Source organism: Poecilia formosa, unplaced genomic scaffold (assembly GCF_000485575.1).
Source record: "Poecilia formosa unplaced genomic scaffold, Poecilia_formosa-5.1.2 Scaffold531, whole genome shotgun sequence".
NCBI lineage: Eukaryota > Metazoa > Chordata > Actinopteri > Cyprinodontiformes > Poeciliidae > Poecilia > Poecilia formosa.
Window position 1 is genome coordinate 302,015 of NW_006800470.1, and position 19,068 is coordinate 321,082.

Sequence of the window (19,068 nt, forward strand, 5' to 3'; positions counted from 1 at the left end):
TTCCCCACCAGCAAGCTGCCAGGGCCCCTCCCGGGCGTGCAGGTACACACACACACAGGTACACACACACACACACACACACACACACAGGTACACACACACACACACAGAAACTTCATCACATTTCATAATTATGAAGAAAAATCAGATTTCATCAGAAATGAGGTTTGACCTTCAGGGTGGAGCGACGCCTCGGCGCCCAGAAAACGTTCTGCCAGCAGGAAGTGGTAAAGAACCCAGTGACGGTGCGTGCAGCTGATGGCTCCGTGTCACTTCCTGCAGGACGGCGAGGTGGAGGGCCAGCCGGTCTGGGCCGTCATCTACTACTGCCTGCGCTGCGGCGACCTGAACGCCGCCATGACGGTGGTTAGCCGGGCGCAGCATCAGCTGGGAGACTTCAAGTCCTGGTTCCAGGAGTACATGAGCAGCCCAGACAAACGGTAGGACCCGGTCCAGGAGGTCGGTTTGGACCCGGACATGAAGCTGACCTTTCACCTCTCTTACTCTCAGCCTCTCTCCAGCGTCGGAGAACAAGCTCCGCCTCCACTACCGCAGAGCTCTGAGGAACAGCGCCGACCCTTACAAGCGGGCCGTCTACTGCCTGATTGGGAAGTGCGACGTCAACGACAGCCACGGGGAGGTGGCTGACAAGACGGACGACTACCTGTGGCTGAAGGTGGCGCTGTGGTCCCAGTGGGGAGGAGGGTGGAGTCGGTCCTCTTCTCTAACGCCGCTGTGCTTCTCCTGCAGCTGAACCAGGTCTGCTTCGACGATGACGGCAGCAGCTCTCCTCAGGACAGACTGACGCTGCCGCAGCTGCAGAAGCAGCTGCTGGAAGACTACGGTACACACCTTCATCCCTCGCTAACGCTAACTCTGCTCTGTTCTCTGTGGTGAATCAGTATGAAAAGATCAGAGGAGCTGCTCAGCTGGAGGAAGACTGTACTGGTCTCTTCATCATCTTCCTGACTCTAATCTCCATCATCATTGAAAGATGGCCGCTATAACAGTTCAGCCGTTTGTCTGCTGCTAAAACCTTTTCCATAAACTCCCACTAGAAGCCCAGGAACTCCTTCACTCCTGTCCCATCCTGTCGGCTCTCTGCTGCTTCATCACTTCTGATTGGCTGGCAAAGATGTTCAGTTCAGCTCTTCTCTCTTTGCAGTGGGACGGCTGTTTATGCGTTAGCTTAGTAATGTAGCTTTGTGTTAGCTTCATAGCGTAGCTTCCTTCACGGTGGAGCTGTAGCATTACCTCTGTCACAACTAACAGAGGTAGCGCCCAGTTAGCGGTTTACCCTAACCCAGCAGAGGAGGAGCCTCCATGAGGCTTTACCAGCGATCTGGTAAAATCAGATCAAATCGTAGTAAAGTTCCTCAGCAGCCGAGGGTCTAGACTGTTTGGACGAAGAGTTTTTACCTCAGACCTTCTGATTTTAGTGCCCAGGAGTTTTCTGTGCTTCAGGTTCATGGCTGTTGGACGGCTTCTTTGGTTTCTGGTCACAAACTTTTCCATTTCCTGTTTGCAACTGAAGGAGCAGCTTGATGAATTTGAGAATATGGCAAACATCATTTCTTAACTTATTTTATAATAATGATTGAAAAACAGATTTTCTGATGAGACAAAGTTTTAATCCCATCCATCCGTTGTTGGGATGTTGTAGCTCTGACCTCAGGAGGAAACGGTTTCCTCTGAGCAGCTCCTGGGCAGAGAGGTTGTCGGTTCAGCTCTCTGATTCCAGATGAAGTTTATTTTTATCTTGGATGATCTTATCCCTCCATCTTGGAGCCGTTGACCCTCCAGCCCCGCTGCTGACGTTTCCGTCTTCTCGTCCAATAGGAGAGTCCCATTTCTCGGCCAGCCAGCACCCCTTCCTGTACTTCCAGGTGTTGTTCCTGACGGCTCAGTTCGAGGCGGCCGTGGCCTTCCTGTTCCGGGTGGAGCGGCTGCGCAGCCACGCCGTGCACGTGGCCCTGGTGCTGTACGAGCTGCGGCTGCTGCTGAAGTCGTCGGGTCAGAGCGCCCAGCTGCGTGAGTCGTTTTCCTGCTACCGTAGCGATCCGCGCTGCGGGGAACGTGGTCACAGCGTCTCCGTGTCCCTGCAGTGAGCCAGGAGCCCGGAGACCCGCCCATGGTCCGCCGCCTCAACTTCATCCGCCTGCTGATGCTCTACACGCGCAAGTTTGAGTCCACCGACCCGCGGGAGGCCCTGCAGTACTTCTACTTCCTGCGGTACGTCCTCCATGTCGCCTCTGCTGCTGGGAGAGTCTCCGTCTCTAACCGCCGCTGTCTGTCTGTCCTGCAGCAACGAGAAGGACAGCCAGGGAGAAAACATGTTCATGCGCTGCGTCAGTGAGCTGGTCATCGAGAGTCGAGAGGTGAGCGACTCGGATCAGGAAGCTCCGGGTGTTTTCCCGTCCTGAGCTCCGTGAAGCTTCCACATGTTCTAATTATGTGGAAATGATTTGAGGTTTGCTTCAGGATCTGCTACAGACGACACGGAACCGAAGCATTTTTTATTTGACAAAATCACTCAAACTCATCTGCACAGCTGAAGAAAGAATCACAATATCATCGTTTGATATCAGTTGATATTGATAGTTTTGTTTTGAGTATCTGAATTTCTGCCAAACTGCTGGGTTTTATTTCTAAGCAGTTTTGAAACATGATGGTGAAACCTGAATCTGTTGCTGTGCAGGTTGTTTAACAGGTTGTTGCTAGGCAACCACAGGGCGACTGAGTTAGTTGATGCTACCAGCTAGCTTAGCTCGCTGTGCGGTTGAGCAGCTAAAGCCTTTCCTCTGCCTACATCTCCCAGAATGCTGTGTGGTTCTGGATCAGAGTTCAGTTCATATGGGTGATGTTGCTAACCTGACCCCTAGAGGAGGATGGAGGCATTACCAATCGATCCCAGAACAGGCTGATCGCTGACCGACACAAAAAATCTCTAACAGCTGCATAAAGTCTTTCAGTTCTGTGGGATGATAATAATAATAATAATAATATCAGTATCTGCAGAAACAGCAACTTTTAGATGCTGCTGCTGTTTTTATGCTGAGGCAGCAGCTGCTGAATGGAAGTCATGGAGTAACTTGCAATCTAACATTGTTACTTTACTGATTATTACAAGTAACTTCTTTAAGGAGTAATCATAAGTCAGAGCAACGATCACTGCTCCTTATATATGTTTAAATGTTTCCGTGACATGTGAGGTTCTGGTCTTTGTGTTTCTTCCTGCAGTTTGACATGCTGCTAGGAAAGCTGGAGAAAGATGGCAGCAGGAAGGTAAGATGTCCTCCTCTTCCTCACCTCCAGGCTGCTGAAGCTCTGCTGCTTCCTGATGATGTTGAGACGGTTCCGACCCATTTGGCCTGAGCTGCAGGTCCTGACTGTGTGCTCTCCTCTGCAGCCCGGCATCATCGATAAGTTTGCAGGCGACACCAGAACCATCATCAGCAAAGTGGCTCTGGAGGCCGAGAACAAGGGTCTGTTTGAGGAGGCGGTGAGGCTGTACGAGCTGGCCAAGGTGAGCAGAACCTCAGAACAGCAGAACCTGTTTGTATCGGGCCCATCTGGGCCTGCTGACATGGTTCTGCTGACTATATGCCTTGCAGAACCCAGATAAGGTTCTGGAGCTGATGAACAGGTTGCTGAGTCCAGTCATCGCTCAGGTCAGCGCTCCGCAGTCCAACAAGGAGAGGCTGAAGAACACGGCCGTGGTGATCGCCGAGAGGTAACCATGGCAACACTCGCATCATGGTGCTGACACCTGGTCCGAAGCTGACGCTAACGTCCAAGGCGTTGGTTCCGCATCCTGCTCCCTGTGCAGGTATCGCTCTCAGGGCACAGCTGCTGAGAAGTCCATCAGCAGCACCTTCTACCTGCTGCTGGACCTCATGACCTTCTTCGACGAGTACCACGCGGGACACGTGGACCGAGCCTACGACGTGAGTGAAATGACCTCTGACCCCAGAGGCTGCTGCCAGTGTTGACGGCCCATCTGTCTGCCTGCAGGTGATGGAGCGCCTGAAGCTGCTTCCTCTTAGCCAGGACAGCGTGGAAGAACGAGTGGCGGCCTTCAGGAACTTCAGCGATGAGGTGGGAGGGGCTTATCCATGGAGGTGGGAGGGGCTTATTTCTGGCTCCGCCCACTGATTAGTCCTGGGTGGAGGTTGATTTCCTGCACAGCAGAGGCAGGCCAACAGGGGGCGACAGACAATCTGCCTCAGAATCAAGGTGGATGACTTCAATGTTCTGATCCGGTTGTTTAATAGTTCAATCCCCCAGCTGGCGGGTTGACTTCAGCCCCCTCTAACAGAACCCTTCATGTTTCTGAAGTTAAAACACCAAATCTGCCGACTCGGTTCCATCTTGGCTGAACAGATTTTATTCTTCCAGTCGGTCAGTAAACAGTTTGACCTTTGAACTGTCCCAGGTCAGTAAACAGTTTGACCTTTCTGACCTCAGGTGCGTCACAACCTGTCTGAAGTTCTGCTGGCCACCATGAACATCCTGTTCACCCAGTACAAACGCCTGAAGGGGGCGCCAGCGGGCACACCGGGCCGCTCACCCAGAACCGTGGAGGACCGAGGCACGGTGAGAGGAAATGCCGCCGACGCTTTCAAATTAAAAGCTTATTTGGTGCCAGCAAACTTTAACAGCTGAAATTGATCCGATTGGTTCGTTGATCAAACAGCAGCTGCGCCTTCAGGCCCGAGCGCTCATCACCTTCGCCGGGACGATTCCCTACAACATGGCCGGAGACACCAACGCCAGGCTGGTCCAGATGGAGCTGCTGATGAACTGACCCGACAGGACCAGAACCAGGACCAGAACCAGGACCTGACAGAACCAGGACCAAGACCCGACAGGACCAGGACCAGAACCAGAACCTGACAGAACCAGGACCAAGACCCGACAGGACCAGGACCAGAACCAGGACCTGACAGAACCAGGACCAAGACCTGACAGGACCAGGACCAAGACCTGACAGGACCAGAACCAGGACCAGGACCTGACAGGACCAGGACCAAGACCTGACAGGACCAGGACCAAGACCCGACAGGACCAGGACCAGAACCAGAACCTGACAGAACCAGGACCCGACAGAACCAGATACAGAACCAGAACCCCACACCTTCTGTTTTCTGATGCCCCATTTTTTCCACTTCCTGTCAGTTTTTTTTTTTTTTTGTCTTTTTGTTTGTACCTTCAAAATAAAAGCTTTTCAGTTGTGCGTGTTTTGTTGGACGTTTGGTCACTTTCCTCATGTTTGCTGTTTGTCCTCCATAACTAAAACATCTTACTGCCTCACTGATGTAGAAAATTCATCTATTTCAGCTTTTCAATAGAAAATGTTGAAGTCCAGATGGAGCAAAATATTTCAGAAGTTTATTTTCCGGCTTCCAGCAATTAAAACCCCAAATCAGGTTTATAGTTATAATAATCATAAATAAGGATAAAGCAGGCCTGTTCAGTTATCTCCATATTCATTTTTGCATCCAAGTGTATTAATGGAAAGTTGAGTGGAAGAAAAAAGTGGTAGTTGTGCAACCAGCAGGATGTGTTCAGGGGTCTGGGTCAGAAATCATTTACTGAACGCATTGTGTTCTAGATGTTGATCTTTATTTCCTTTGTCTAAACAGTTTTTTTTGTTTTGTTTTTGTTTTGTTTTATTTGACTCAAAAAATAATGAAAAACTGAAATCTGTTCTAAATGTGCAGAAGGGGACGCTGGTTCTGTTGGACACGTCCACTTTGGACATGGATACGAAATATCCTAACCCCTAATCATCCTCTGACCCAATCCACTTCCTGTTTCCGACAGGAAGTCTCTGATCATAGAGGTAACAACAACATGGCTTGAGCTTCAGGACCATCTCATCAACTGGTTGCTAATTAAATCATATTTTAGTCATTTTTTCTGGATCCAAGCAGCAGATTTAGATCTGGTCGCTGATTGGCTGATAATTTGTCAACATTTCCCTGAAAAGGAAGAAAAACCTTCAGATCATAATTTCAGACTTGATGGTTTTGTTTTTGACAGTAAATCATCCAGAATGTCTGAGGACAAGTTGCTGCAGGCGCGGTGACCTGCGGCATGTTGCCGGTTCCGGTTCGGGGCCTGAGGGAAGCAAAGACAGAAATATTTCATGAACAATCAGATCAGAAATCATTTCAACAGGAAGCAGAACCGGCAGCCGGAAACGTTGGATCCATCAGAACCCGTCCAGATCTTCGTCCTCATCATCCTCCCTTCAGTTCTGTCTGCTGCAGGCGCGTCGGAACCGGACCGACAGCCGAACCTCCTCTCAGACGTGCTGCTGCAGCTGGTGTTGTGAATCAGGCCGATGGCAGCGCTGCCAGAAACCGGCCATTTCTCAACACCAGGGCGGCCGCGCATCACTCATCACGTCACCGAGGGGCTCAACACGGGGCTCGGGGGCCACCTGCGGCCGCCGTCCGGTCAGCTGGTGAAGCCTGAAAGTTTTACACTTTCTCCACTTTTTGTTTGTGTGTGTTTTGTTTTAAGTTCCTCGTGAACATCCAAACCCATGAAGTCCCAACGTGTTGTAGTAACAGGGCCTGGCCAGCATGAGGCGCTCTCACACTGAAACTCTCCAGGAACAGAGAAGGCGACTGGGTTCGTGATTCGGTTCTGGTCTGAGGGGGAAATGACGTCATAATATTTAGCTTTCAAATGAAATATTTAAATTCCTAGCTGAATACTTAATTTGAAAGTTCAATATTTAGTTTGCACACTAAAACTAGCGAATGTTGGAAGGCTGATATTTATTAATGTATGAACAATATGGTGAAAATATGACTGAAAATTAACAGCCTCTTTGCTTTATGAAAGGTTAAATAAAGAAAATTATTGCTGTTCATTTTTTACTGTTAGAAATGGCGCCCAGAAATCCACTAAGTTACAACCGAACCTCAGGTTCTGGTTCAGACTGCATCTCCGCCCAGTACCAGCAGATGGTTCTGGTTCTGACCCAGATAGCAGATGGCTCCGGTTCTGTCCTGCGGCTTTTGGCTGGTTTTAAAATGTTCTGACCCACTTTAGTCTCTTCCCTGCAGATTTCTGACCTGAAAACGATGTTATGTGTGACAGTCGTATGTAAATAGCTGAACCTGATTGGAGGGAACAGACCGGAAGCTGAACTTGGTTCCAATTCCAGCTTCCGATTCGGGAAATGGCTAAAGGGCCATTCCACCTAATTTTTCACTGCCTTCCGCATCTTTAATCGACTCTAACTTAAAGATTACAACTCATAGACTTTTCAAACTTGGACTACATTATTTTCAACTAGTAGCAGAATATTTAGAACCATGTTTGTGATTTATGAAACCTTTTTCTGATTTGTGAAACTTCCCTTAACAGACCCCTGCAAAAGCTCTTTCCTTCCAACAGCCATCACCGTCTACAATAACTCTGAATAATTAATGAGTTACACCAACATTTTATTTCCCATTGGGATTAATAAAGTGGTTTTGAATTAGAATTGAATTTGAAAAAAACTGCATGGAACATATATGAATAGTAATCTGATCTTTAGTGAAGTTTCACAAATCACATAAAGGTTTCACAAATTCCAAACATGGATTAAAATATTCTGCTATTAGAGAAGAATAATCTAATCCAGGTTTGAAGTGTCTATGAGTTGTAGTTTTTAAATTAGAGTCTTTAAAGATGCGGAAGGTAGTGGAAAAATTAGGTGGAATCACCCTTTAGCCATTTCCCGAATCGGAAGCTGGAATTGGAACCAAGTTCAGCTTCGTGGGACAAACTGCAGAGAAGAATAAAAGCTAAACTCTGATCTTTGCCTCTCCTGGTTCCGTCCAGCAGCTGAGTTCTGAATGTCACTCAGTACCTGATCCATTTGGATGCCTGGTAACATTTGATCATTTTTCGGTATTAAAGCCTGTTTTTATAATCAAATCTCATTATTTCTCAAGGTAACTACACTGAGGGGTTCTGGTCGGTCCTACTGGTTACCGAACCTGGTGGAGCACAGAGACAGAAATAAATTAAGTCCAACAGTTCACTTTAATTTCAAAAAGTCCAGACTTGTGTTTGTTTTTAATTAAAGAAAATAGTCATAAAATATTGATTTTAAAATTGTGTTGGTGGTTATATAGGAATAAGGCTTGTTTTATTTTCCTTCATTTTATTTAACTCAAACTTATTTTAACTTCTTTCTTAGTGTGCATGAATAAATCATCCATCCATCCATTTTCTTCCGCTTCATCCGGGTTCTCCAGCCTCTTCCAGCTCCTCCGGGAATCCCAAGCCGTTCCCAGGCCAGCAGCGGGTCCTGGGTCTTCCCTCCTCCCGGTGGGACCGGAACTCCTCACCAGGGAGGCGTCCAGGAGGCATCCTGACCAGCTGCCCGAGCCTCAACTGGCTCCTGCAGGAGCGCAGACATATCAAATTAACAGGCCAAACGGGTGTTTAAGGCGCATGCGCGGCTAGCAGGTGAAACCAGGTGTGTCTGATTGCAGCTGTTGAAAACGAGCGGAGGAGAGGCGGCGTCCGGATCCTCTGTCAGCGCAGAGAAACGGAACCGAACCGAATCTACTGATTCCCGGAACATGGGGCCGCTCGGTTTGAAGGTGGGTATTTGGACCGTCAGAACCGACTGACTGGACCGTCAGAACCGGCTGATTTGTGCAGTGTGAAGAGCTAAATGTTGCTCTGTCTTCCTCAGCTGATCCTCTTCGGCTTCATGTGTCTCAGAGTTGAAGGTAAGGACAGAAGAAGTTTTTCTTGTGTGGTTTCCGGTTCGGATGGACTCATCCCGTCCTGCGTGTGAGCAGGAAGCTGCAGCGTGGAGAACTGCAGTGACCCCCGGACCTGCGTCCTGTCCGCGGACCGGAGGAGCTGCCGCTGCGCCGCGGGACTATACGGCCCGAACTGCGGACACAGTACGTGCTCACTTCCCGGCGGTCCTGGTGGCTCCGGACCTCAGGTCTGGTTCTGAAGGCTCGAACCGTTAAAATCATGTCGGTTCTTATTCAGCAGCAGAACCAGCAGGTTTGGACTCATCTGGACCCGCTGGCTCAGATCCTGGTTCTGAGCCACTAGGCATGACGTCACCTGTCAGTGGATTGGTCAGCAAGTGACCAACCAGCGCCCGCAGTTTGTCCCGCAGGAAACGGACAGAAAACATGGCCGCTCGTTAGAAATATGTTCTCCGGTTTTGCCTGTGTTGAGCAGCTGGGTGTGTCTGGATGCTCTGGGTCTAAAGCCAGAAAGTCCCGCAGATTATTTTGTTTGCGGACGCTCCGCACAACCTGCGGGTAAGAGATGTCTGCCGTTTCCATGAAATGAGTTTTAATTTAGAATAAATCTGGTTAACCAGTCAGTCGTGGAGCGGCGCTTCTGTTTGCTTAAAGTTCCAGAGTCGGTTTCTTTTTTTTTTTTTTCACGCTCTGCGGCTTTTTGCGGGTTTCTGTCGCCGTGACGCTGTCCGTCCTCCTCCAGGCGCGCAGGTGAAGGTCCTGTGCGGCAAAGACTTCATGAGCATCCGGGCCGCGGAGGATTTCTTCTCCTACCTGAAGGTCCCGCTGGAGTCGCTGCACCTGCCGAACCGGTCCTGCCGGGCCCAGAGGGAGGTGATCGCCGGGACGCCGTTCTTCATGTTCCGGACCTCCAGAGAGAAGTACCTGGCCTGCGGAGGGAAACCGCTACAGGTACCGGACCCGATCCCACTGCTTCAGACTTTCCTCACCCGTGATCCAAACAGATTCCCTCTCTTCTGTTGCAGAAGAACTCGACCCACCTCCTGTACTCCCTCACGGTCCAATCGGAACCTCAGGTCAGCGGGAACATCATCAGAGACCCGGCCATTAAGCTGGACTTCACCTGCGTCTACCCGAACCTTCGTAGAGTCAGCCTGCCGTTTCCGGTCCGGCCCATCTCCAGGTGAGAAGACCGGTTCCGGTCATCCCGCCACAGTTTGGACCTTCGGCGGTAATGTAGGTCTCCTGGCTGATCAGCCAGACGGTGATGCAGGTGGAGGAGACGGACGCCACCATTCGGATGTTGCTGTTCGCCGACAGCAGCTTCAGCCGGGCCTTCAGCGGCACGCCGACCATAGAGCTGCGGGACCCGGTGAGGAGACGCAGCGGACCCGGTTCTGGTCCGATTAATCTAGATTAACCGAATAATGACTGGATGGAAAAAGGTGACTAATGGATTCTTCCAGAATGAAGCTAAAACTTAAATTCCAGGGTATTTGTCAGCAACTGACCAATCGGTGGTCGCAATTTGTGAGAAAATATGTCCCTCATTTAGATGAACTGACTGGACGATATTGATGGTGTTTATCATAATAATAATAATAATAATAATCAATTTAATTTGTACCGCACTTTTCATTAGAATAAAATCAACATCATAAAAATCATGTGGAGGCAGAATAGGCTTGCTTAAATAAAAAAGTCTTTAAGCCTCTTTTGAAGTGAACCAGTGGTTGCTGAGCTCTCAAATAATCCGGGAGAGAGTTCCAGAGACGGGGGGCAGCCCAGCGAATGCCCGATCTCCCATGGTCCTTAATCTGGAGCGAGGAAAGTGGAGGAAGTTGCTGTCTTGTGATCGCAGAGATCTGGTGGATGAATGTGGAATGAGAAGGTCCTTCAGATAATCCAGAGAGGGTCCGTTTAAACATTGATGTGTAATGACAGAGATTTTGTACTGAATCCTGTAACAGGAAGCCAATGAAGGTCATGCAGAATAAGGTGTAATATGGTCAGATTTACGGGCCCTCAATGAATCCTGGCTGCGCTGGTTTGAATGTATTGGAGCTTCTGAAGATGTTTTTTATGGATTCCAATGAACAGAGAGTTGCAGTAGTCGAGCCTGGAGGAGACAAAGGCATGGACGAGAGAATCTGCATCAGAGAAGGAGAGATGGACGAATTTTGGAGATATTGTGAAGATGAAAGAAACAGGTTTTAAATAGATGCTTAATATGATTTTCGAATGGAAGATGAGAATCCATTCTAACTCCAAGATTTGTAACTAACATGCTGTAGTAAACTTCAGCATGAAGGTAACCAGTACTAAGCACAACATCAACAGACAAGGGTCAAAACCAAGCTTGTCATTTTATTTAAATGAGGAAAGATGCAGCAGTCAGTCATGATGACTGGGAGCTCTTGGTGTAACGGCGGATTTACAGCTAACACTTTATACACGGCAAGAAGATTAACGTTCATATACTTTATAAGTAAATATGGTTAGAAAGATATCAAATATCGCATTATGGAGAAGGTAGCGTCTAACAGTAACCATGGAAACAATGCCACCCAGTCAGGTAGCCTAGCATGTTTGGGAAAAACATGATGTCTCGTCTTCTGTACGTTTTTAAGGCTGCTCCGGTTTCAGGGGAAACGCTGTTTATGACATAGTGACATAAATCATGTGGTGTGAATTCAGGCAAAGTCTGTAATTTGATCAACACGTCAGGAGGGAGGAGGTACGGCCGGTTTTTAAGCTAGCTGTAAATGGCGCCGTCTATGAGCCCAACCAGGTGTTACGTTCACAGACAAATTAGCTCGATTCCAGCAAGTAGAAACCAAGAATAAAATGACAAAAACAACTTGGAAAAACAAGTTTAGCCGCTCAGTTCAATATTCCAGATTCTCATTTCCGATGTACATCATGGCGCTTCAAATGATTAAGTGACGTAGATAGGGTTAGGATCAATACTTGGGTATCCCCTTTGTCATAAATGCTGATTTAAACGATGTAATATCTGGAAGTAATCTGGCTAATGGCTCAAGGCTTCATCCTGACGTCTAAGCATCAAATAAATGCAAATCAGTCTGATTAAAATAACAATACTAATGTGTGTGTTTAACTATAGGGAACAAAAGATCCTCATAGCATCCTCAGTAAAATGCTTAGCTCCCCCTTAGCACCTGATTTCTGGAGCCACTACAACACTAGCGATACCCGTATCAACGGTTTTAACCCGCATCATTTATTTCATGCTGCAGCTTTGAGATGAATCCAACATGCTGTGAAACATTGAAATATTATCCGTGTAGCAGTTTTACCCTCTCCTTTGACCTTTGACCCCCGGCCCTCTCGCTGTTGCAGCTGCATGTGGAGGTCTCCGTGGCTGAGCCTGCAGACTTCTTCCTGCTCCGGGTCGATGACTGCTGGGCCAGCCCGTCCCGGCAGCCCAACGCCACCGGACTGCTTCACAGCCTCATCCAGAACGGGTCAGAACCGGTTCCGCTCCTCTCTGTGCTGAAGGAAGCAGTTCCTCACCCTTCCTCCTCCTCTTCCTCAGCTGCGTGGCCGACCCCACCGTGACCTTCCTCCCACTGGCTGAGGAGCGGGTCGGGCCCAATGGCCGGAGCTCCAGGGTCCGGTTCCGCTTCCAGATGTTCCGCTTCACCGCTGGACCCGCCGAGTTCTACCTGCACTGCAGCGTCCAGCTGTGCGAGCAGGACGACCAGCCGTCCTGCCTGCCGGTGAGCCCTGGCCCGATTCGGTTCCAACCCGGCCCGGTTCCTCTGGTCCTCCCAGAACTTACAAAGTTTTTCTCCTCAGAGCTGTGGCTCCATCAGCAAGCGGGAAGCCGTCAGGCCGCTTCCCATCCGCGGTCTGCTGTCCTACGGACCGATCCGGGTCGAGGTTCCGGACCGGCCCGAGTCCAGTGAGCTGCTCCTCCTCCTCGTCCTTCATCTCCAGGTTCTGTTCTTCATGTCTGCTTTGTTCCAGATGTTCTGACGGTGGCGGTTCTTCCTGTGGCCGCAGTCTGGACGCTGGGCCTCTTCCTCACCCTCCTCATCATCATGGCCAAGGCCGGCAGGAGGCGGGTCCCCGAACCCGAGGGCCCCTGATGGCAGGAAGCTCCAATGAACCCTCTTTCATCACTTCCTGTTTTCCTCCTGTTCACAGCAGCTTTTTATAAAATTCAAAATACTTTCAAGTTCTAGATGTGATTCATTCCAGCCAGAAACTGATGCAGAAAACCAAAAATGTATTAAATCTGTTGTGATGGAGGAACCGGACCAAACCTGGGGGCTCGTGAGGCAGACATGTTAAAGTCATCATGTAGACGGTCAAAAGTTGTTGTTTTTTTTTTGTTTTTTTTTTAAATTTTGCCAACAGAAACCTAATAACTTACAAAATAAAGTGGTAAAGAATAAGGTTGGAAAGAAACTATTCCAATTTTTTAGTAAATCTGTTTGCGCAGCTGCAATTCTACAACAAGAACAGCAGGTGGCGGCCTCGGCTCTCCTTATGAATGTAGGTCAACTACAGAAGGTATGGCAAGCCGTTTGACCAGAGAATAATCAAGTTCTTTCAATTCAGAACGGGCCCAGATTCAGCTGCTTGGAGGTCCCTTAAAGGGCCCGGCTACCTGCAGTTTAAAACCCTCTGTGATCAACCAGGACCGATTCTGCTGGGGCACTGGCCCCGTTGGGGCCCCACTGGCCCCCGTAGAACCGTCCATGGACTTGGCCAATCAGAGCAGCAGCTCCGGAGGCCGTGATGAAGATGATGGTCAAACAGAGGCTCAGAACCGACAGAGTAACCGGGTTGTTGGGACCGGACTGCTTTATAGAACATGAAATAAACAGAATTGGATCTTTGGTTTCTGAGCAGTTTCTTCCCGTTTGTTCAGATTATGACATTTATTTGGAAATAATGCGGTTCTGCATATTTGAACTTTGCTTGTTGGACTGAGACCAGAAGAGGAACCATCAGAACCAGACTCGCCTCGGTGAAGGGATGGAGATAGTCGGGTTTAACGAGGACTCTGTGACCAGGTGTACCTAATAAAGTAGCCGGTGAGGGTACATTTCGAATCCAAGCAGTTAAGACTGGGCTTTTATTATGTGATATAATGACCTGCCATACAGGGAGGAGACCTGCTCTGAAATTATGGATCGACTTTATTCGGGTTTTTCCGTCGTTTTTACCGCTTTAGATGTTGAAATAATGTGACCTGACGGTGTGAGCAGAACCTCGGATAGGTTCTGATCTTTCGGATCCACTTCTCCGCGGTGACGAAAGGAACTGTTGAACTTTCCAGGATCCGGTTCCTCTGAGCTCGGTTCAGTTCGGGTATGTGAGTCCTGCTGCAGCTGATCCCTGGATTGGACCGGGCCGGAGGATCCGAACCGTTCTGCGGTCCAACTTTAGATCAGAACTCCAGAGTTCGGAATCTGGATGGCCTGCGGAGGAAGAAGAAGCGCTCTCTGTCTAATGGACAAAGTTTCTTCATCTTCATCATCATCGCATCAGCTGCGGCCAGAGAGGAAGATGCGCATCATCATCATCATGTCGGTCTGCCTGGTTCCGCTGGTCTCCTGCAGCGCAGAGACGCCTGATGAGGAAAACTTCAACCCGCAGGTAAAGGGAGGAGAGCGGCGTTCCCACTTCCGGGCCCTGGCTCAAAGTTCCCTTACAGTTTAGTTCCCAGTTCAGTTCCCTCCTGAAGTCATGAACATCTGGTTGATCTGCTGCTGAGGATTTTCTCCCTCAGGAGTTCCTGATGGTTCCCCTGACCCGTTCCTCCAGGTCCGGTTCGGTTCTATTGCTGAGTAAATTTTTCTCCTCTCTGTCAGAGCAGGAATGTTGATGTGAACCATCTGCTGCTGGAACCGGGTCCAGTTCAGCCTGTGACCTGAAAACGTGTGTGTGTTCTGGTAGGAGTGGCTCCGTCGTTTCGGCTACCTGTCCCGGTCCAGTCTCCAGATGTCCGGCCCGCTTTCGGTCCAGATTCTGTCCAGAGCCGTCAGCGACATGCAGCGCGTCTACGGCCTGGAGCCGACCGGCCGCCTGGACGCCGCCACGCTGACGTAAGCTCCGTTACCATGGCAACCATCTGCAGGCCCAACACGGCCTTTAACCTTTTAAACATTTCCCTGTTCTGACTGCAAACTTTAATTATTTTATTTAATTTGGATCGGAGCACCAGAGGAAAGCTTTGAGGTTGAAGGCAAAGATCAGGCGCGGAGCTATAGGGGGGCGGCTGGGTGCCCATGAGGGCCCCGGGTCTGGAGGTGGCAGGGAGGAAGGAATGGGTTCAAGTCGCTTTGAGGTCTGACTATAGACGGAGAAAGAGCGCCCTCGCCTGTTCAGAAAGGTTTATGTAATGTTACAGTTACTGTCCCTCAATGGTATATATAGTAATCAGTCCCAGTGACTGTTTCACTCACGATGTGCTTCCTGGGTAAACGTCAAACAACAAACGCGGCCCAGGCCAAACCCCCCGCCCCCCGGCCCAACAATGACGCTAGTGGCAAAGATTCAAAGAAAATCTGAAAAGTGTGGTGTGCTTTTATATTCATGAATATTAGAGGCGGTGTGTGTTTCAATAAGTGAAACTTTTCATTTTAAAGTCATCAAAGTTCAGTCTTTGTTAGCACATCGGCCTGCCATGTGTATGTAAACATGTGAGCTGAGCTGTGTGTGTGGCGCAGGGCGATGCAGCGGCCTCGCTGCGCCCTCCCCGACAGGACGCCTGAGGACGGGGCCGGCGAGGTCAGGACGAGGCGCTTCGCCCTGACGGGTCAGCGCTGGGATAAGGAGCAACTCTCCTTCAGGTTGGTTTCCCCGAGTCTGAAGCAAAGCCACGTTTCAGCCCAAAGGTTCCGGTTCTGCTGGTTCCGGTTCTGAAGGCGTCTGTCCTGCTCTGCCAGCATTCTGGAAGAGCGGATCCCACCCTCACTGGGTCTGAACCGGACCTCCAATGCAATCCGCCGGGCCTTTGGTGTGTGGAGCAGCGTGACGCCACTGTGCTTCCAGGAGCGACCTGCGGGGGACGCCGCTGACATCTTGCTCCTCTTTGCCTCTGGTTTCCATGGCGACATGTCCCTGTTTGACGGCAAGGGCGGGTCGCTGGCCCACGCCTTCTACCCCGGGCCGGGAACTGGCGGAGACATGCACTTCGACGCCGACGAGCCGTGGACGCTGGACGCCCAGAACCAGGAAGGTCCGATACTGGGCGGTTGCAGTCGGGCTGCCCATCCTGTAACGTTTCCATGACAACATTTGTTTCTGTCACCTGTGCTGCAGGTATCGACCTCTTCCTGGTGGCGGTGCATGAACTAGGCCACGCTCTGGGCCTGGAGCACTCAGAGAACCCCGCCGCCATCATGGCTCCTTTCTACCAGTGGAGCAACGCGCAAAACTTCAGCCTGCATGGCGACGACATCGCAGGGGTCCAGCGCATGTATGGTGAGGCGCTGCAGGCAGGGAGGTCAGCAGGTCAGGAGGTCAGGGGTTCAGGAGGTCAGTAGGTCAGCAGTTCCTGCTTCAGTCAGGTCTGGAGTGTTTTGCTAACCATCTGCTTGGCATTCTGCCCTGTTGCTAAAGTTTTGATCAATAAATGTTTTGTTATAAATCAGTTGTGGAGTTCCTCAAGGCTCCGTTCTGGAGCTGCGCCCCCTGGCTCTCACTATGGGTACTACAATCTACTGCAGCGTTTCTCAAACGTTTTCTGGCTGAGGAACACCTTAACCCGTGTAACAGTCACAGACCAGCTAACCTGAAATCGACTCCGCAAAAACACATCTAAATTACACTAAACAAAAATATAAAGCCCCGTGTCAAATATAAGAGTTTTATTAACATTTGGGTTACACAATATATAGAGAAACTCAAACTATATTTTCAGTAATTACTGATCTTCATATCGGCATTGATATCATCGTGGTTCTGCCGTTTGTAGCGGATTGACAGTCATGATCAGGGTCAGGATGAGGAGTCTGATTCTGACCCAGTCGGCTTCCCGTAGCGGACACAGACAGTCTGATGACTGGAGACATCATGTGACGTGTTGGGGCCTTTTATTGTCCAGTTGTTTTCATCTTGTCTGCTCACCCAGTGGACATGTCCCACAATGCACTGAGTAAATAACTCACTGAGTGATGCTCACTGACAGCAGCTTGGATTAAAAATTATACACAGATCAAGAGAAATATTAGTTCAGCAAATGTTCATTTACTGTTGTTACCTCCACATGGCAACAATATCTGACACGGGCCTTTATATTTTTGTTCAGCATATAATTCAACCTGAAATTACAATATTGTCTGTGACATTCTGGCAACTTGTCCAGGTGACCCCGCCTCTCGCCCGGAACGTTAGCTGGAGAGGTACCAGCACCTCCCGACCCCACTAAGGGACAAGAGTGTAAAGAAAATGGATGGATGAAAATATTTTCTTCCTAATGAAGTGGTGCTGTTTGGTAAATGTGAACACGTCCACTTGGCATGTTGAGTTATTTACTGGGTCTGAAAGTGTCTAAGCTTTCTAATGAAGTCATGGAAATAAAAAAACAAGTTGTTCTTTACTGTTATGTGCATTAAAAACATTTAGATCTATTTATGATTTGGAAGCACAATTAAAGAAAAATAGACTTGAATTGCTTTAGCAGAAATAAAAAATAATTTTCTGCTCCTTTAAATTTAAAAACAATTAATTTCTATCAGTTGTATTAATTTAATTTTATATTTTTTAATTAAATAAAAACAATACCTATTCACCTGAAAGCAGAGCATCATTCATTACCAAAGCCATACAAACAAAGAACAATTCTGACTAACTGGGTCGATTCCAACCACATAGAACCGTTCAAAGGAATCTGTTCGCTACTGAAGGACAGCAGCTTCAGATTCCTCTGGTCAGATAATATACCTGGATCAGAACCGGATCCAGTGAAGCTAAAGACCACAGAACCACTCAGGAGTCTTCATCAGAGATCCATTAGGAACTGATGGAGATAACAGATGAGTCGGATCAGAAACGCATGTTCATGTGATTCTGAACGTGACGACAGATTCAGAGAATCTAAGGAATCTGAGAAAATTCACACCAGCGCCCCAAACAGGAAGTGCACTTTTCCTGTTTTCCTCCTCAAGCTGTTGAGGTGACCCGGTTCTATTGGCTCGTATGATCCGACATGCTTACAGCCGGCCAGAAATAAAGGGATCAGGAGCTGCAGGACGCCGCATGTCTGGACAGCTGCATGTGGCTCTGCAGGCATCCTGTTCTGTTCTGTTGGGTCGGGTTCTGTCCGTCGTTCCCTCAGGTTCTGTTTTGCTCTCTTCTTCTTCAGGTCCTCCTGTGGTCTCTGATGCTCCACCCACTTCTCCTCCCACGCCCCCCTCCACATCCTCCTCACCCACCCACTCAATGCCTGATCCCCCCGACCCGACCCAAACCAACCCGGATCCAACCCCCACCCCTCCTCTGGCCACGCCTACCTCTCATCTGACTTTGCCCATCACCACCTGGACCGGGCCGGACCCGGTCACGCCGGCGGTCAGGAGAGACGCCCCGCCCAGCATCTGTGACGGAGACTTTGACACGGTGACGTTGCTGCGGGGCGAGATGTTCGTCTTCAAGGTGAGAGCCGACCCTAAACCCCGGCTCGGCTTCCAGAACCTGAGCAGTAAGCTGTGGCTGTTTGCAGGGCCGCTGGTTCTGGAGGGTCCGGAGGAACCGGGTCCTGGAGAATTACCCCATGCCCATCTCCGTCTTTTGGAACGGTCTCCCTGACGACATCGACGCCGCCTACGAACGACACGACGGGAAATTTGTCTTCTTTAAAGGTAGAGACTTCCTGCTGCTTCCTTTCTCCGACGCCATAGTGGAAAGGTTTCTCAACATGAGGGGAGGGACCCAGTGTGGCTCCGGTGTGTCGGGACTCCAGAGGAGCCGAGCTGCAGGAGGAAAACACGGAGTTAGAGTTCTCTCTGCTGTACTAACCGCAGAAATGAGCAAATTAAAATTACAATAATACATTTGTTTAATGGAAACACAGCAATTTAAAAAAACTCAAGCAAAATGGGAATGGAAACTCTTTTGTCACAAGTCACATGACCAGCAGCGGCACGTTACCATTGGGCCAGAAGGCGGGCCCTTTAACCCTTTATTTCAGGCCGGCTGTAAGATCCTGTCTGTCCCCCTGTCTGTCCCTCCGTCTGTCCCCCCGTCTGTCCTCCCGTCTGTCCCCCCGTCTGTCCCCCCGTCTGTCCCCCTGTCTGTCCTCCCGTCTGTCCCCCTGTCTGTCCCCCTGTCCTCCAGGCGA

The 19,068-nt window shown here is 49.5% G+C and overlaps 3 protein-coding genes across 7 annotated transcripts in view; all 3 read left to right on the forward strand.

The window, feature by feature from the left end:
- nup93 (nucleoporin 93) overlaps positions 1-4,926 on the forward strand; it is a 13,558-nt gene extending 8,632 nt beyond the window's left edge. The window contains exons 10-23 of one of the 3 annotated variants that reach the window (XM_016664929.1): positions 283-440; positions 511-676; positions 751-844; positions 1,840-2,031; positions 2,106-2,232; positions 2,306-2,378; positions 3,241-3,285; positions 3,410-3,526; positions 3,615-3,733; positions 3,830-3,947; positions 4,015-4,098; positions 4,468-4,596; positions 4,697-4,805; positions 4,840-4,926. In XM_016664929.1, coding sequence (XP_016520415.1) covers positions 283-440; positions 511-676; positions 751-844; positions 1,840-2,031; positions 2,106-2,232; positions 2,306-2,378; positions 3,241-3,285; positions 3,410-3,526; positions 3,615-3,733; positions 3,830-3,947; positions 4,015-4,098; positions 4,468-4,596; positions 4,697-4,805; positions 4,840-4,841 — 1,533 coding nt within the window. In that variant the 3' untranslated portion in view covers positions 4,842-4,926. The other 2 variants (XM_007540312.2, XM_007540311.2) reach the window with 2 other exon arrangements.
- Positions 4,927-7,674: 2,748 nt separating this feature from the next.
- zpd (zona pellucida glycoprotein d) lies at positions 7,675-12,951 on the forward strand. 2 transcript variants are annotated; one of them, XM_007540315.2, is made up of 10 exons: positions 7,675-8,618; positions 8,714-8,750; positions 8,823-8,930; positions 9,490-9,698; positions 9,776-9,930; positions 10,005-10,119; positions 12,111-12,235; positions 12,307-12,490; positions 12,570-12,675; positions 12,741-12,951. In XM_007540315.2, the coding sequence occupies exons 1-10, from the start codon at positions 8,598-8,600 to the stop codon at positions 12,860-12,862; spliced, it is 1,182 nt and encodes a 393-aa protein (XP_007540377.1). In that variant the 5' UTR covers positions 7,675-8,597; the 3' UTR covers positions 12,863-12,951. The 2 variants fall into 2 exon arrangements, with proteins under 2 accessions (XP_007540377.1, XP_007540376.1); XM_007540314.2 differs by having other exon boundaries at positions 7,677-8,618; positions 9,773-9,930.
- Positions 12,952-13,718: 767 nt separating this feature from the next.
- LOC103129275 (matrix metalloproteinase-15-like) overlaps positions 13,719-19,068 on the forward strand; it is an 8,432-nt gene continuing 3,082 nt past the window's right edge. The window contains exons 1-7 of one of the 2 annotated variants that reach the window (XM_007540316.2): positions 13,719-14,381; positions 14,682-14,830; positions 15,455-15,577; positions 15,674-15,966; positions 16,050-16,211; positions 18,094-18,383; positions 18,451-18,589. In XM_007540316.2, coding sequence (XP_007540378.1) covers positions 14,199-14,381; positions 14,682-14,830; positions 15,455-15,577; positions 15,674-15,966; positions 16,050-16,211; positions 18,094-18,383; positions 18,451-18,589 — 1,339 coding nt within the window. In that variant the 5' untranslated portion in view covers positions 13,719-14,198. Of the gene's footprint in view, positions 14,382-14,419; positions 14,550-14,681; positions 14,831-15,454; positions 15,578-15,673; positions 15,967-16,049; positions 16,212-18,093; positions 18,384-18,450; positions 18,590-19,068 lie in introns of those variants that run through there. The other variant, XM_016664930.1, reaches the window with a different exon arrangement.

What these genes read in the sequence shown, in the direction of transcription:
- zpd (XM_007540314.2), top strand. Translation starts at nt 8,598, where the DNA reads ATGGGGCCGCTCGGTTTGAAG. An exon ending in CCGGTCCGGCCCATCTCCAG is followed by an intron (nt 9,931 to 10,004) that starts GTGAGAAGACCG and finishes CTGGCTGATCAG; the next exon opens with CCAGACGGTGATGCAGGTGG. An exon ending in CACAGCCTCATCCAGAACGG is followed by an intron (nt 12,236 to 12,306) that starts GTCAGAACCGGT and finishes CCTCTTCCTCAG; the next exon opens with CTGCGTGGCCGACCCCACCG.